Genomic DNA, 16,966 nt, shown 5'->3' with positions numbered 1-16,966 from the left:
CTGAAGCAGAGAGACACAGCTGTGTCCTGAAGCAGCATTTTATATGCTACACCTCCAGTGGTGCTGCTGCTCACTGCTACTGTTTTCCCTGACACCCAGTCCAGATCAACAGAATATTAGAAGTGAAATTTGTATTAAACAGCAGATGTGCTCCGAGCTTAGCTGAAGGTCTGCATGCTCAGCTGGAGGCAACACTTCATACTAAATATTGAACAATGTTCAGTATTGGATAAGTGCTTGATGCCCATTCATGAACACATTGTGTTTTGGAAATTCAGTGCCTTTGTTCTGGGGAAGCAGCACACAGAATTGTCTCAAACATGTTACAGAATACTTAGAAAACTGGAAACCACTGTGAGAAGGAAGACAACTGTGCATAAACTCTGTAAAAATAAAAAAAACAAAGTCAAGGAACATCAACGAACAGTTTGTCACTGGAATGAAAACTACATGGCGTTTACCAATATCCATGGAACACATCAGAGGGCCTGAGTCTACAAGACTGTGGAGAAAATGCTGGTCAGAACTTCCATGTTATTATAATTTGGTAGCTATAAAATGTAGAGATAGTGTCATCATTGTGACTGGTAACTGTGAAATAAACTTCAAGTAACAACAACAACAACAAAAATAATGTATTGATGAGTTCTAGGGTCAACAGTCCTGGACTAAAACCAGAAACTTTGGGTAAATGAGAAACAATTGCCTGTCAGTGCCAAATATTGTTTAGATTGTGGAGAGAAAGCTAAAATGACATGGAAAAATGGAAATTTCCTGCAACTCTGTAATGCTGATTCTTCTGCGGTATTTGCTATATGTGGGTGTGTCACGTTTGCAGTGGAAATTTTGCAGCATTTATGCAAAATCTGCAGGCATGGACTGGTAGAAAGTGCAATAATCTACCAAAAGAAAACCTTGCACAGGTCTTGTAAACATCACTTAGCAACTAGGAAGTGCACAATAGGTCTGAGATGGTGTAAGAGAACAATAAAAAATTTCCCTAATTGAAAGGTGGGGAGGAAGTGGTTCTGAAAATCTGCATTAAGTCTTTTTTTGCTGATTATCTGTCTGTAGAAACATCTGCTGTTGCCTTTCAGGTCCATCACCAGATTCAGCTCTGTATGGGCTTTAGCTTTTCTAGCCCCATTCCCACATGCTTTCATGGTGTCTTAGTATTTCACTGGGGTTGACTGTCCCTGCTGCTGCTGTAGAAGCCTGTGCCTCCTTTTATACAACAGTTTAGTGAGGAGCTTTTCCTTCCACACAGGCTTCTTGCTGCCCCTTTGCTTGATTTCCTGTGCTCTTTGAATTTGCAGGAGGAGACTTTTGAATATCAACCACAACTGCTACCTGTTTTCTTTGCTATTTCCCCTAAAATTCTTCCAAGAAAATCTGTGAAGTGGACAAAACTTTTAAAGGTTCTTTTGCTAGTTAGAAATAGTAAGTAGGAAAAGTTTATAAGCTTTTGTATGTTTGTCTTCTTTTTTTTTTAAGCTTAGTAGATGGCTTTATTTCATTCTATTTTTCTCTGGAGGAACAGTGGTGACTATTGGTAAAGAAATGATGCTAAACATGCACAAGGGAAAAAACCCCACCCACTATAATATAGTGAAACACAGAAACAAGAGTTTCTGAGATCAAACTGCTGGTTTCTGACTTCACATAAGATCAGGAACTGGTAATATTTAGGCACATACAGATTTAAGTATACGTGCTTTACTACAGCAGATATTTACTTTAAAAGAATGATGGTTATTTCACTGGCTGTCTTTGCTACTTAACCAAAGCAGGCATAAAATATACCTGCAGAAGCGTGCTGGGTAGGATTGTCCCGACCATATCAGCAGGAACAGAACTGTAAATGAAAACTCCCGATCACTATATCACAACAGAGGAAGGAAAATACATCTTCAGTATAGAAAGCTCACATCTGAGAGAAGCCCTGTGAACTGGCAAATAATGGCATAAGCTGTCAGTGGATGGTATTCAGCTCATTAGGACATCCAGAGAACAATAACAAACTGGGGAGAGAGAGTACAATACTTACAAAACATGCCTTGAAGATTGTTTTCTGTGTTACCAGTGAGAATAAATTGGGATATTTGTTATTGAACAACTGCTCTGAATTGCCCTAATTCAAGAAAAAAATCTGTAAGTTCTATAAGGAAACTTATCAATTCTCATTACCTTTTTAAAAAGGCCTGAACTAATTGTAGCTTTTAGTAGTCTGGGGAGAAAATTAGAAAGGAGTTTGCAGTTACTTAGAGATTAAAGGGAGGAAATTCACGTTCAAGCTTCTGGTGATGTTCTCAAAAGTCAACTCCCAAACCACCACATTTGAAGACTGATTGCCAAATACTCTTTAAATAGGCTATGTATTTTTTACTTTTCATTGCATGTTATAACCTCAAAAGTATAATTTCTCAGCTACTTTTGTCCTCCATATCCACAGGTCACTGATTTTTACCTATGTTACTACTGGAACTTGAAATTACTTTGTTTTCATGTTTGTGTGTTGAAGGTCTCTGAACTCAGAGCAGGATTTGGATCAAGGCCTGCTCCCACATGTTACCCATATGTGTCTCTTCCCAGACCCATGTGGAGGCTCAGAACTACTTTCTTGAAGTAACTCTATGGTCAGCCATCAGAAATGTGCCCGCAAGCATTTTGAGTCATTCTGTCAAATTGTATTTTACAATATTTTCATCTGTGACTTCTAATATTTCTGCCTGTGTGGATATGATTTCATGAATTTCTGTAAGTAAGAAGAGTTTCTCCCATGATATCTATCATCTATCTATCTATCTATCTATCTATCTATCTATCTATCTATCTATCTATCTATCTACTTATCTATCATCCATCTATCACCTATAGATAGATATGATATCTACATATAGATATGATATAAAACATATATATATATATCACTGATACGTGATATAGAGCAGGAGTGTCATAAAGAGGATCTCCAATTCACATCCATTCTTGATTCAGCTTTGAGATGGATATAAACAGGGCAAAGAAAAATTGGAAGTGATGAGCTGGAGCAGGTACCATGGAGTTCCTGTTGTAAGAAATAAAGCAATGTTTTACTGAAGCCAGACTGACTATGGGTGGGGAGACTAACCCTTGTTTCTTGTTTATAGCTGCTCATTGCTCAGATGTGGTTCAGACTGTTCCTTGCACCTGCACAGATTTGTTAAGAACCAATAGGAAAGGCTATTCTAAAGATTTGCCAAAAAGGAAGAAGATGAGGGGGAATGGGGGAGGGAGATCTGGGACAAAAGCAGGCAGTCTGGAGACAGTGTAAGTCCCTGAGTACCCAGCCAATGGGAAAGAGGACAGGGACCAACCCCTGCCGGAAGAAGGACACAAGGTTGCCAGTTTTGGTGAGTGGTGTGTCTCCCTGGAGAGAGACACCCAAAACAGCTAACTAGTTTAATAAAAAAGTTTTGCTTTGGTGATTTTTGTCCCCTCTCAAATTCATCAAGTAGTGAGTATTTTCTCACACTGTTGACGGTCAAGACCTAGACCAGCATCTATCCAATATGGCAGCAGGGAATGATATTAAGCTGAATTAAATTCAAGTGTGTTACTTAATTCAAAAACTGAATTGGAATCGAGAATATCAAACATGTTGAGAAATGGGATTAAAATTCAAGTGCTTTATTCTCAGTTTTCTTAGGAATTACTGAAGTAGATTTAGGATGTTCCAGAGGACTGGCTGGTGGATGTACCACATTGTTAAGTGTCTCAAGGTTGGCTTGAGCCTATTATTATTTGTCCACAGCGGTAAAAATGTACAGCCTGGAAACTGAGATTTCAAGTTTTAGGTTTTTGAAATTTGATTCTACAGGATGGTTCCTTTATTGAACTTAATTTTTTTCTTTTTTCTTTTTTTTTTTTTTAATTTCTTTCTGAAATAAGATCATTCTGAGTCCTAAGAAACTTGTCCCTATAAATAAGTCCTAGTCTGGGGGAGGTTTTTAGGGAAGGTGAATGTACAATTCCTGTGCACTAACTCAGGTCAAGTGAGGACTGTCCAAAGACTGAGACCATCTGAGTGTCAAGCACAGAATTCCATGTGCTGCCAAGAATGCCCCTCAGCAATTTTGAATCTAAATGTGCCAAGAGTATGTGCTGTTCTCCTCAGGAACATGGTAGTGACATTGCACCAGTGAGCAATGGGGCCCTGTAAAGAGATATGTGACACTCAGAAGGTGTTGATTTGCCTTTCTGTTTGCTGCTGAATGCCCCAGCCAAATTGTACAGCTCTCTGAAAAGAGGTTGTAGTCGGGTGAGGATCGATCTCTTCCTAGAAGTAAGAAGTAGGATGAGAGGAAATGGCCTCAAGCTGCGCCAGGTGAGGTTTAAGTTCACCTAAAGGGTAGTCAAGAGTAGTCAGCACAGGAAGATCCACCCAGAGTCCCCATGTTCTGCTCAGTTATGGTTCCGCTCAGGGTCTGCCTGCTTGGTCAAGAGAGTCCCGAGTAGCTCCTGAGACTGGGTTTGCACTCGGGGGTGAGGATGCCCAGAACCCACTGAGCCTGGTGGTGGGGACAAAGGCTGGGGCTTGAGGGCTGGGAGATGTGGCTGTGGGGGCTGTGACATCACAAAGGCTGGGTCACGATGGGAGCTGTGGCCAGGGGCATCACGAGGCAGCCCCCAACCCCAACACAGTTGGACTCAGGGGACCACTGAGTGCCCATGTAGGGGGAATGCTGGGCTGGATGGGGGTCGGAGCAGATACCCAGGGGCTCTCTAACCCAGAGCAAGAGTTGGGACCCCCAGAGTATGGCATAGTTCTCCCTTTGGGCCTTCTGAGAGGAGGGCTCAGGGCTCTCAGTGGTGCCAGGTGTCCAGAGAATCTTTCTGGGTGGGACAGGTGCCCCCAGCCCCCTGTTCTCTCCCACCCAGACCTGCTCACCCCCTTTTTTCCCAGCAGGCCATGTCTCCAACACTGGTCCTCATTCTGGTTTTGTTGGCCACCCATCCTGGGTTGAAGCTGGACTACCAGATGGATGCAGACACGGCCAAACAGATGCTGGAACGGGAGAACTACCTACATCAGCAGATGACTCAGCTGCTGCAGGAGATTGAGGAGGGGAGCACAGACATGGTGGAAGACCTGCTCCTTTCTGCCCCACAGCAGCATTGGCTGTTTTGGAGCCCTGCAGCAGCAGCCCTGGTCCTGCTCACTGGGGGCTGCTGGCTGGCCAGGAGAAGGAAGCGTGCCTCTGCCAGCTGCAGGGAGCAGGAGAGTTCCAGCAGCAAGGACAAAGCTGACAAGAAGGAGAGCTCCAGAAGCAAGGAGGTCAACAAGAAGGTGAGCTCCCACAGTGAGAAAAAGACCAAGGAGCAGGAGAGCTCCTTCTGCAAGGAGAAAGGCGATGAGCAGGAGAGCTCCAGAAGCAGCAAGAAGGCTAAGGAGCAGGTGAGCTCCAGGTGCAAGGGCAAAGGTGATGAGTGGCAGAGCTCTAGCACCAAGGACAAGGCCAATGAGCAGGAGAAGCTAAAGGGTCCACGCAGCAGTGTTAGCTCTTTGGCTGTGCCAGTCCCATCACCAATGGACGCATTCAAGGTAAGGCTGAACAGGGCTGTCAGCAACCTGATCTAGTTGAGAATGTCCCTGCTCACTGCAGGAAGGCAGGGGGTCAGACTCAATGGCCTTTAAAGGTCCCATTCTAATGCAACTATTCTGTGATTCCATAGCAAAACTTGTCCAGTACGAGTAAACAACTGAAGGAGCTGGTGGGTGACCTCCTTGGCATATGCCGAATGTTTTCCAAGAGGAACTTCATGCCAGAATTGCACCCAGCCACTGGGACCAGCATCTCTGAAGCCTGGAGCATCCATGAGAACAGCATCAACTACCGCCTGTTCGTGATCCTGCGGCCACCCCGCGGGCACTCGTTCAGCCTGGGCCCCACAGAGCAGCTGCCAGCAAGTTGCTCCTGCATTCGTGTGGTGCTGGAGTGCACGTGCTCGAGGGAGCAGCTCCTGGGAAAGATGTGGTGCTTTCTCCACCGGTCTGGTGACCATCTGCTGAGCAATCAGGACTCGTACCTCCTGGACACCCTGTGCACAGGCAACTACCTGGATGTGAAGAAAGTTGTCTGCTGGGTCCAAATGTTGGTGACATCAGCCTGGCTGCTTTTGCCTCAGTCACGGCACTGTCAGCTCACGGTGCTGCCCTCCTGCAGATCCTGCAGGTTCCAGCTGACAGGCACCCCAGGGAGACAGATCACCACGGAGATGGTGTTTGCAGTGCAGCAGGGCAGCTCAGGTGCCTACGTGAGCCTTGAGTAGGCAGCAGCCAGTGCTGCCAGTAGACGGTGGGGCTGGAGAGCAGCCACCTGTCAGACTCACAGCAAAGGCCACCCACCAGGACAATTTCCACCTCAGAGCTGTGGACACCCTTCCCTGTTACGCAAGCGGGTGATGACGCGGTTCAAGAGGAGCTCAGCACAATCAGAGCTCAGGCAATCTCTGCCTGCCCAGCTGAACTGCAAAGCATAGACGTGTTGGAGGACAGAAGTATAGAAGAATACAAGCATAGGAGCAGAGAAGAATAGAACTGTAGGACGAAAGGAGAGTAGAAGCATAGAGAATAAAAGCATCAGAGAATAAAAGCGTAGGGGAATAGAATAGGGTAAGTTAGAATTGTAGAGGTAGAGAAGAATAGAACTGTAGGACCATAGGAACATAGAAAAATAGAAGCATAGAAGTGTAGAAGAGTAGAAGAGTAGAAACATAGTACCATAGAGGAGTAGGAGAATAGAAGAGCAGAAGAATAGAACCACAGAACCTTAGAGTTGTTTAGGTTGTAAGAGATCTAAAAGATTATTAAAGATATTCCAGGAAGGAAGGAAGGAAGGAAGGAAGGAAGGAAGGAAGGAAGGAAGGAAGGAAGGAAGGAAGGAAGGAAGGAAGGATGAAAGATGTAGGAAGATGTCTTCTCCATTGTTTGCCTCTCTGAGAAGAAAAGATATTCCTATTAATAGTTCCCAAAAGCTGACTCAAGAAGAATGGTGTTGACTACAGTACTGAATCCATAGGCCACACTAGTTTCACAACCAGCAACATGGTTGAATTCTAAGCTAGTACTACAAAGTACACCAAAACAATCTTAGTCCAGACCTTATTGAGGAAGGATAAACACCTGGAAGCAATAGGACAAGAGGAAATGGCCTCAAACTGTGACAGGTAAGGTTTATGTTGTCTATTAGGGAACATTTTTACACCAAAAGGGTTGGCACAGGCTTCCCAGGGCAGTTGTGGCGTCACCATCTCTGGAGCAATTGAAAGCCCTGGAGATGCGGCACTAAGGGACATGGATTAGCAGTGGGATTGGCAGTGTTGGGTTAATGGTTGGACTCAAGGATCTTAGTGAGCTTTTCCAACTTAAATGATTCTCTGATTCTGAAGGAGACATGGCTAAAGCTACCCAGACTATAAACATACACCTGATGTGCTACCTAGATGAATCAAAAGAGCTCTTCAATGTGTCTTTTAAAAGTGTGTAAGAAAGGGCTTATTCTGGGTTCATGATACTTGTCATTCATGTAATGCTTTAGCACACCTGGTAGGTACTTCCTTGTAGGTGGTGGGGACTTGTCTAATAGCCACTTGTAGGTTGTGAGGATGGTGTTGGCTATTTTCAGGGTAGTTTGGAAAAGAGGCGGAATGTGAAGTGGACTGATGCACCACAGGCTGGTGGCAGTCTTGAAGAAAAATGAGTTGAAGAAACAAGATCAATAGTCCATGTAAAGTAAACATGCTTGCAGTCCAGAAATCAGAAAAATGGAAACAATAAATATTGGGAAACTTTCCTACTAGGGCTCTACAAGGTTTTTTTAGTTTTAATTTCCCCTCATATTTCCCTCTCTTTTATCACTCACGTTTCCTGCCTTTTTCTTCCCTCACATTTCTCACCCTTTCTGCCTCATGTATCTTGCCCTTTTCCCCTCACATGGTGCTAGAGTGCTTGTGCTTGAGGGGGCAGCTGCTGGGGAAGACATGCTTTCTCCACCAGTCTGGTGACCAGCTGCTGAGCGATCAGGACTCGTACCTCCTGGACACTCTGTGCACAGGCAATTACTTGGAGGTGGCAAAAGTCACCCACTGCATTCAAATGCTGGTGGGATCAATGTGGCTGCTTTTGCCTCAGTCGAAGCACTGCCAGCTCATGGCGCTGCCTTCCTGCTGGCCCTGCAGGTTCCAGCTGACAGGCAGTACCAGAGAAAAATGAGTCAAAGTAACGAGGTCAGTAGTCCAGAGGTAAACACGCTTACAGTCCAGAAATTAGGAAAATTAAAATAAGAAGAGGTGTCAATCTTTCCTGCTAAATCTCTACGACACACCAAGCCTGTATACCGAAGGCTTCCAAATTACTCTGAACATAGAAACCTTTGAAAAATCCTCTAGAAACTGACAGAGAGACATTCAAATGACTGAATGCCTTAGGAAGGGATATCTTAGTTATTTTTTGGCATTGCTGTTCTTGTTCTACATCTCTTGTAGGTGGAGATGTCATCCTAAAAAAGAAGATCCAAATGTTAATTGCAAAATTTATGCTTTTTCCTCTATGTAAAATCTATTCATTACTGACTGTTAAATGAGAAAAGAATACTTCCTACAATAATTTGTCTTTGTAACTATAAAACTCTGTTCTAAAATAAGAAGGAATTACACTATTTACTCTCTCTTGAGATGGGTTGCCTCATTTTTTTTATGAGCTTGATGCAAACTATTTTTAAACATGTAGATTGGTAGGAAGGGGGGAAAAAAACCCAACAGAAAAGAACCTGTGTCTGTTACTTTAAACATGCTAGAGGGAAAAGAGCACAAGGGAAATCAGAATCCTTTCTTGGGTATAAACATGCTGACATACATCAAATATTCATCAACTAAGTCTTTCTATTGGTGTCCAGGATCCTGTGCTTCAGAGATAAAAAGGAAAGGAAAAAAAAGCAAACACCATAACGAAAAAGATGTGGAGTAATCTATCCCAAATTAGATGTCAGCTTGACCTCTGACACAGACTGGTTGAAGTCTTGAAGCCCTGAGTAAATTGATGGTTAAAATCTTAAATGGGATATAAAGTAATGAATATAGGTCAAAGGGACACAAAGTAATGACTGTAGGTCAAAACGTTCTGAGATGGCTCCTCAGATACACAAAGAGAATCCTTTTAGTTTAAATGTTGCCATACAGCACTGAGCTATGATAAAAAGAGGTCAAAGATGTCCATCTATGATTTTTTTATATGTGCTTCATATGACAGTTGTACAAGTTTCGAGCTGGCTTCCCGCCAAGTCCCCCGAAACTCGACAACAAGGACCCACCTCCCAGAGAGGGAAAAAGGGAAAAAAAAAAAAAAACAACCAAGCAGCCAAAGCTATAGCAAAAAAAAATATATATATATATATATATATATATATATATATATACTTTACATATGAGACAGATACACAAAAGGAAAATACCACACACCGGGGGGGGGGTGGGGAAGGGAGAAGGACAAAAAGGGGCAAGGACCGAGCAAGTCAAACGGCCAGCCGAAGGCAAACTAGCAAAAATCTCACCATTTCCCTTCGAACAGGCAGGATGGCCAGACACGGTCCTCGGCTCTCCCCTCACGCGTGGCAGATAACAGCAGTCACTATAGGCCTCGGCTCCAGATAAGCCCGACCGAAACAGGGACCCACCGTTCTCGAACCTCGCCGGAGAGGAAGAGAGAGAGATCCCTCCCGCTGGCTTTATTTATACCTCAAGTTACGTAAAGGAATAGCATGGAATACTTCCGTGATCACTTTTCTAGTTCCTTCCTGGCTACAAGTTGGTCTCCAGGAAGGCCTAGAGTGAAACCACCACACAGTATAAGAGTCAAAGGTAATCAGTCTGGCAGCAATCCATCCATGTGCCTTCTTAGGATGTCTTTAACCAGGCTGTAGCACATGGACAGCTTCTAACTCAGTGACTACTGTCATTGCAGTTACTGATGCTGCTCAGATGTAGAAAATACACATCTCCATTCTTCATAGCATCGTAACACCAGTGGTATCCAGTAATAGAATACAAATAAAGATAAATTATAAAATAGATTATTTACTTGTGAATCCTATGAAGACATTAGTTTGGGTTTGTTATAAATATAACACTAAAGCTTGCATTTGGGAAATGAACTAACAAGATCTCTTTCTAGAATCATAGTAAATTAGTGTGGGCACAGTCTCAGTCTCATATGAAGAAAAAGAACCTCCTCTGATTACTAATCATGATGGGTATTTTAAAAGGTCAATAAAGTGGAAAACAGAATTCAATTCGATCTATCAGGAGCAAGAATTAGCTTATGAAAAAAGTTAAACTGGTAACAGTGAATGCTAAATATGGAGCACTTTTATTTAATTTTCAGCTCAGGTTATAAATCACTCTAAATGTAATGATCATTATATATGATTCCACTTCACTGCTGAATTACTTAAACACTGAGAAACTTTTTTGATGGAATCTGAAAAGGCAGAAAAGACAAATTGCTAATTTCAAACCTTGCTTTCACTGATGAAAAATAGTTAAATGGTGACAGCAACTTACGGTTTCTCAGGGTAGGTTTTTATTAAAGACATACTACTGTGGTTTTTCATCATTGTAGGAAGTCAGCCAGTTGCACCCTTCACCTGATCAGTTACAGAGTTCGAAATCTTCTCCCGCCGTTTCCACATACAGGCCTCCAGAAGGGTGCAAGCAAATAATTCCTTTGTCCATGATGGTGGAGGTTTGTGTAGGGTACCCAGAACATGGAGAAAATTGAGGCAAGGATCTTCCAAGATGGACTGTGAAGTTTTCCTTCTCCAGCAGTCCCTGCTTGTTTTATGACTTGCATTTACATCAATTAAATAAAAAATAAAATTATATGGGGTTTTCTTGGAATGCCCTTACTTTTTTCCAGAGGATGACTGTGCCTGCTCAGAAGTTTCAATAAACATATATACTATAACTTCCCAGGGAAAGGATTATCCTTTTTTCTCCAATGCCTCCATAATCAAAATATGTTACCTTCTAATCTTGTTCATGGAAAGGTGTTGTGTACAAAAGAACCATAAAATAGAACTAATCTTGTATAGTAAATCAAGTATGAATGATAAAAACTTCAAATATTACTCTTTTTTAGAAATGGTCAACTGTATGCATTGCTTATGAATGTAATAAAACCTGAATATTTTGACTGATGTCATTAGGAAATAATGGAGTTTTTTCAGGTTCTAATAACCAAGACATTTACTTTTCCTTGTAAATCTTCCTTCTAGTGGACTGTGTTCAAAACCAGATGTTTTTAGGATCTTTCCAAAAACTGGATATATATAAAATTATTCCATTCTCATGCAGCTTCCTTAGTGATATTGTTTATTTTTATGAAATTTTCCAGGAATAAAATTCGTTCTATCCATAAAGATGGTGCTAGTAATGCCAAGGTCATGGTTTCAATCCCCATATGGGCCATTCACTTAGGAGTTGGACTCTTTGATCTTTGTGGGTTCTTCCAACTCAGAATATTCTGTGAAAGCTTTAGATTTTTATTATATTTACATCCAAAGCTGAATATTTTCAGGAATTTCCAGGTAATTTTAGTTGAAAGCAGATTTCTCTCCCCCCACCCATCTCCATGAGTGGAAAGATCATGGGAGAGAAGAAACACTGTGCCATGGTATTTAAGGGAACAAAGAGTGTTTCACAGTCGCTCAGTGATGATGCTCTTCTCAGCCCTGCAGGTGCCAAGCCTTCTGGGAGACCCCAAGAAACAGCCTTGCATCCATGTCTGCCCCTTCCAGCTTTGCAGGTCAGGGTACTCTGCTTCATCAAGCTCTCTAAGGAATCTGGGTCTCGAGTTCTGACATAATTTAGGCACTGATCCCTTAGAACCACCTCCTGGCCTCACCAGAGGTTCAAATGTTGGGTATGTTTCAGCTGAAACAGTTTGGAGTGAGCAAACTGACATTTTCCATAAAACTTTGGAGTTTTGTGAAAAGACTCACACTAAGTCCACTTCATTATATAATAATAGCAAGACTAAAAACAAGGGCAATAATAATTTTAGTAATACATTGCTATATAGCCATAATTGTACTACATCACAATAACTATGTATTTACCATAGATGTGTGAGACAATGACCAAGATAAATTTATATTTTCAACACATTTGAGTAGCCCTTGGGGGTTCAGGACATACAGGAATCTTAAAATAAACACTTTTTGATAATTATTACCTGAGAAGTTAGGCAAATGGAATAGAATTTTAGTCTTTGCTTCAACAATTTTTTTTTTTAATAAAACAGATAATTAGTAGTAACTTTTGAAAACAAACAATCATTTGTAATTTTTTTTACAGTAGACTAAACTATCACTGTCTTGCAACTCTTCCTACCAATTTGGAGGTAGTGTTTAATTTGACAAATCTATTTTGAGATGATAATAGTGAAAGTGGTAAAATTGTTCCTGGTTCTTGTGAGTGTGTTTTGGATGCAGGTAGGTTTTTGTGTGGTTTTTTGTTGGTGTTTTTTTTTTTGTTTTGTTTTGTTTTTTGTTTGTTTGGTTGGTTGGTTTGGTTTGGTTTGGGTTGGTTTTTTTTTTTTTTTTTTTTTTTTTTTTGTTTGTTTGTTTGTTTTAAATTTTGTTCTGTACTGTTATTGCATTTATTCAGCCCATTAATATCTATCTGGATGACTTTCTTGAGCAAGGAGATTTCTGGGAAGCTTTCAGTGATCATTCAGACTAATGGCAGTGTTTAAATACCTATGGAAAATCAAGCTACCAGTAGCCTCCAGCACACTCAGGGAGCTTGTCTCTTTTCCTGAAAATGTCACTACCTTTAAGCTATTTTTGGATGGGTCAAAGTTAGGGTGAAATGACAAAACCCAGAAAAACTGAGAAGGCCCTAATCATCTTCCACATAGATATTCACTCCCCATCTAAGGTCCTAATTCAAAATACATCCTTAGTCAGAACCCCAATAGTATATACTTAAAAATAATACACTCCATCATGTGTTCAAATGATGTGTCAGTCTCTAAAACTAATTCAGTCTTCCTCAGGCTTCTATAACATCCTAGTCAATTTACTGCATTTTGGAAATAAGTGTACTGCCTGATTTGGAAACAAAATAAAATAAAACCAAACAAATCCATTGGAGGTTAATATTTTTCTGTAAATAATCGACTATAAATTTGGTAGTGCAGGTTAAAGAAAGGAAGTATATTAAATAAGAATGTTCTCTGCTGCAAAAGAAAGTCAGGTAGAGATACCAATTCATCATTTTGCTTTCAATAGTTAGTTGGATGGAATTATTAAAGTAAATTTTTCTCCATCAGCTCAATGCTGGCAGCAGACTGAAGGAGTTTCAGGGTTGCAATGAAGTGCTAATTAATCCTGTATGTCTTACTGAGCACCAAAAGGAACAGTCATTTTGACTGATGTAACTGAACAAGGGTGGATATTTTCATCTTTGGGGCTAAGATATTAAGAGATGGAAGAACTGCACAAAGGAACAGCTTGAAAAGGAAGTGTGCACTAATTCCCTTCATTTTGTAGAAGCCTCTGTGGCAAGAAAGATCTGTGTCCTTCTGTCAATGCCTTTCTCAGCCTACAGAGGCTGGTACCCTCCAGACTGATGTGCAGGATGTGGCTCTGCAGCTGGATGTCCTTTAAGGATACTACCTGGGCCAAATGCAACCTCTTCCTCCTCCAGCAACACAGTGTGAGGCTTGTTTTTCACCCAGATGGGGTTTAAGAATTAACACTGAACTGTTCCAAATCAAAAAGACCAAATTCCTTCTAGATGTATCCCACTCTACCTGGCACACAAAATCTTCAATACTGATGTGACTATTGTAAGGAAGGAAAGAATGTTAAGAGCTGCTGAGGTAGACATCCCAGGAGAGTCATCTTTGCTCCTCAGACCCTGGAGGAGATTCACAGGGAATTTAAGCCTTTGAATTCCTGTTCTTTAGTTCTGGTACCAAGTCATGTCTTCAGTAATTGTAGACCTTGATTCAACTTTGTATTGAAGCTTAAAAAATTGAAACCTTTTTTCTCTGGACACATTCTTGGCTTGAACTTAAAGACACCATATTCTCAAGGATATGATGCCTTTCTAATGGCCTGTTATTGTGAAAGTACACATGCCTGTGTACTCCCTCACCTTGGGAGAGGGAGACAGTTGTGTGGCTAAGAGTCACAGAAGAATTTGTCAGGAATCCGTTGGGAGATTGTCCTGAGCTACAAATACAGTTGTTTGCCCAAAAGTATTTCTTTGAGTCTACTCAGAATACTCTTGTCACTCCCAAAGTAACCTGAAATGACCTATGAAATAATTTCTCCTTTTGATCTTCCCTCTAATACAATTAGCGGTCCATTTTTCTTCTATTGCCACTTCTGTATCAGGCCAGATAGGTAATAAAATACCTGTTACCAAATGCCCTGCTAATGTGCCAGCCACAGCTGCAGCTGGATAAATGCCATTGGATTGAAGAAACTGGAATTTAATGCAATGATGGTTCAAAGGTTTTTGTCTTGGTTTATTTTGGTATTTTGCCTTTGCTTTGTTTTTGATTTGTTGTTTTGTTTGTTTGAGGTTGACAAGTCTATCACGTGAGAGAACGTGGACTGTGTTTTGGCACTAGGTGAACAAAATGCATGGCACAAATCCTTTGAATTGGAAAAACTGAAACATGCTTATTAGCTTGTTTTCTGATATCCTTGTGCCTTCTTCTGTTATTAATTAGCCTGTTTCTGTCTAAAATAGCTTCTAAGGAAACATGTAAATTTTTCATTAGAATTACTCCCACAATGTTTCCAAAATTCAGGAGTTCAGATATGATTCAAGATTTGTTAATCTGAGAGGAAAGCTCACTTTGATTAAAGTAGATTTTAAATAAAACCTACAAATAGTTCCTAAGCAAATCAAAACCAATTAAGCATGAAATGTATTTGATCCTAGGTAATGTAAATAGAAATACCTTGTGATTATTCCTGATAGACATCAAAAAAGAGAAAGGTATTGAAATGCTGCATAGAACTATACTTAATACAGACCGACCAATCTCATCTACCTAGACTTGTTCACACCAGTTTCCACAACTACAGGCTTTCATAATTCTTGGATATTTTATGAAATTGGATTACGTAGTTAGACAGTTGATATACCTCCAGGTATGAAATTGCAGAGATGAACTTGTGTGCCAGATTATTCATTCTGTTTACTGTGCCTATATAGAAAACAACACAGAAAATGCAGACAGAAATTTTTATTTTAGGTTCCTGACATTACCAACACTGTGCCTGGGGCTCCAGAGCAATGCTCTGCAGTAATTGCTGCTTCACAGATGGGGTCTCACAGCGGGTTCTGGCTGGCCAGCAGCCAGTCAGGGTGTGCTGACTTGGTGTTAGTGGTCATTATTTGGGAAACAGTCTGTCTGAGGAGACAGTGTCTGGTGGGGAGTCAGAGACTGGCACGTGGTAAAGTCTGTTGCCTGGGTGAGGAGAAGGATGAGGGGACTGGACTTCCCCTGGGACACAGTGTGGAGAAGAGGACATGTCAGCAGGGCAGAGAGGACACATCTCCTCTGTAACAGCCTGGCCTGGGCTGGTTCCCATCAGATGAGCTGTGGGAACCCCATCATGGGCAGGTGGGGGTAGGCCTGGCTGTGACATGGCAGCTTTACCAGCCACCTCCAAAGATCCCTTCTGACATAACTTCATGACTCAATTACTGTCACTGTCTGCCACAGAACACCAGTTTTTATGGGTCAGCACTTCACTGTCTACCCAAATAGAGCCCTACATAGAGAAGAGAGAGACTGACATTCTTAGCCACTGAAGCAAAAGATTCATGGGGTCAGGGAGCAATGCGTGCCAGCTCCTGAGGAAAGGTGTAAGGCAAGGTTATAGCATGGAGATAAAGCCTTTATGGGCTGGAGTTCCAGGGAACCCATATGAAGATCCAGGGCTTTACTAAAAGAAAGTTGTACTTGGACTCATGGAAGAGACTGAAGAGAGAAGGGCACTGGCAGCAGAGGAGCACTTGTAGCTTGATATTGTGTTCTTAGTCTCTGCTTTGTATTTCCAAAAGAAACAGTTCAGTTACACTTTAATTACATCAGCTGGACCACCCAACAAAACGTATCACAACCCTGTATGTAAAGAAGTGACCTGATGTGGTGGTTTGGGCTAGGCCTTCCTTGGTGACCAGTTTGTAACCAAGGAAGGGTCCAGATTTACCCAGTATTCCCTACGATTTTTACGTAAGCTTGACTATAAGAAGACAGGAGGAGAGGCCTTCGTTCTCTTTCCTTCCGGTGGCTTGGAGGTGCAGGTTCCCTGCTGTTGAGTCTGTCGGGTTGGGGAGCAAGGCCTGGTAAGGCCTTGTCGACCTTGGGAGGCGGAGGTTACCGGCGATTGTTCTGGAGCGACTTTTGGTTGTCCCAAGGAGAGTGGTGGGATATTTCTTTGCTAACTCTTTAGTTACTAGATCTCAGGCTACTGATTGATATATATATATTTTATTTTGGTTTTGTTCCCTTTCCCTTCCCCCTTCCCCCTACCCTCGGTGATTGAAGAGGAGTCCAAGCAATTGTCTGCCCTTCCTGGCCTCTCAGAAGACCCTTCCATTGTAGGATTACTGCGAGTTAAAGATCAAGAAGTGCCAATAGCCACAACAACTGTACACAGATGACAGTATCGGACGAACCAAGATGCTGTGATCCCTATCCACAAAATGATCCGAAAGTTGGAGAGCCAAGGGGTGGTCAGCAGAACCCATTCACCCTTCAACAGCCCCATCGGGCCAGTGCGTAAATTCGATGGAGAGTGGAGACTGACTGTGGACTATCGTGGCTTAAATGAAGTTACGCCACCGTTGAGTGCTGCCGTGCCAGATATGTTGGAGCTCCAATACGAGTTGGAGT

General features: G+C 41.9%; 1 protein-coding gene across 1 annotated transcript; it reads left to right on the top strand.

Annotated features, from left to right (window-relative positions):
- The first annotated feature begins 4,638 nt into the window (after positions 1-4,638).
- Positions 4,639-6,895, top strand: LOC116781217 (inositol 1,4,5-trisphosphate receptor-interacting protein-like 1). Its single transcript, XM_032676893.1, has 3 exons — positions 4,639-4,712; positions 4,949-5,584; positions 5,716-6,895. Exons 2-3 carry the CDS (start codon positions 4,952-4,954, stop codon positions 6,310-6,312), a joined length of 1,230 nt encoding a protein of 409 aa, XP_032532784.1. The 5' UTR covers positions 4,639-4,712; positions 4,949-4,951; the 3' UTR covers positions 6,313-6,895.
- Positions 6,896-16,966: the final 10,071 nt, after the last annotated feature.

Source organism: Chiroxiphia lanceolata, chromosome Z (genome assembly GCF_009829145.1).
Source record: "Chiroxiphia lanceolata isolate bChiLan1 chromosome Z, bChiLan1.pri, whole genome shotgun sequence".
NCBI lineage: Eukaryota > Metazoa > Chordata > Aves > Passeriformes > Pipridae > Chiroxiphia > Chiroxiphia lanceolata.
Note: the sequence above shows the minus strand (reverse complement) of the source record. Positions and strands in the feature narration are given on the sequence as shown.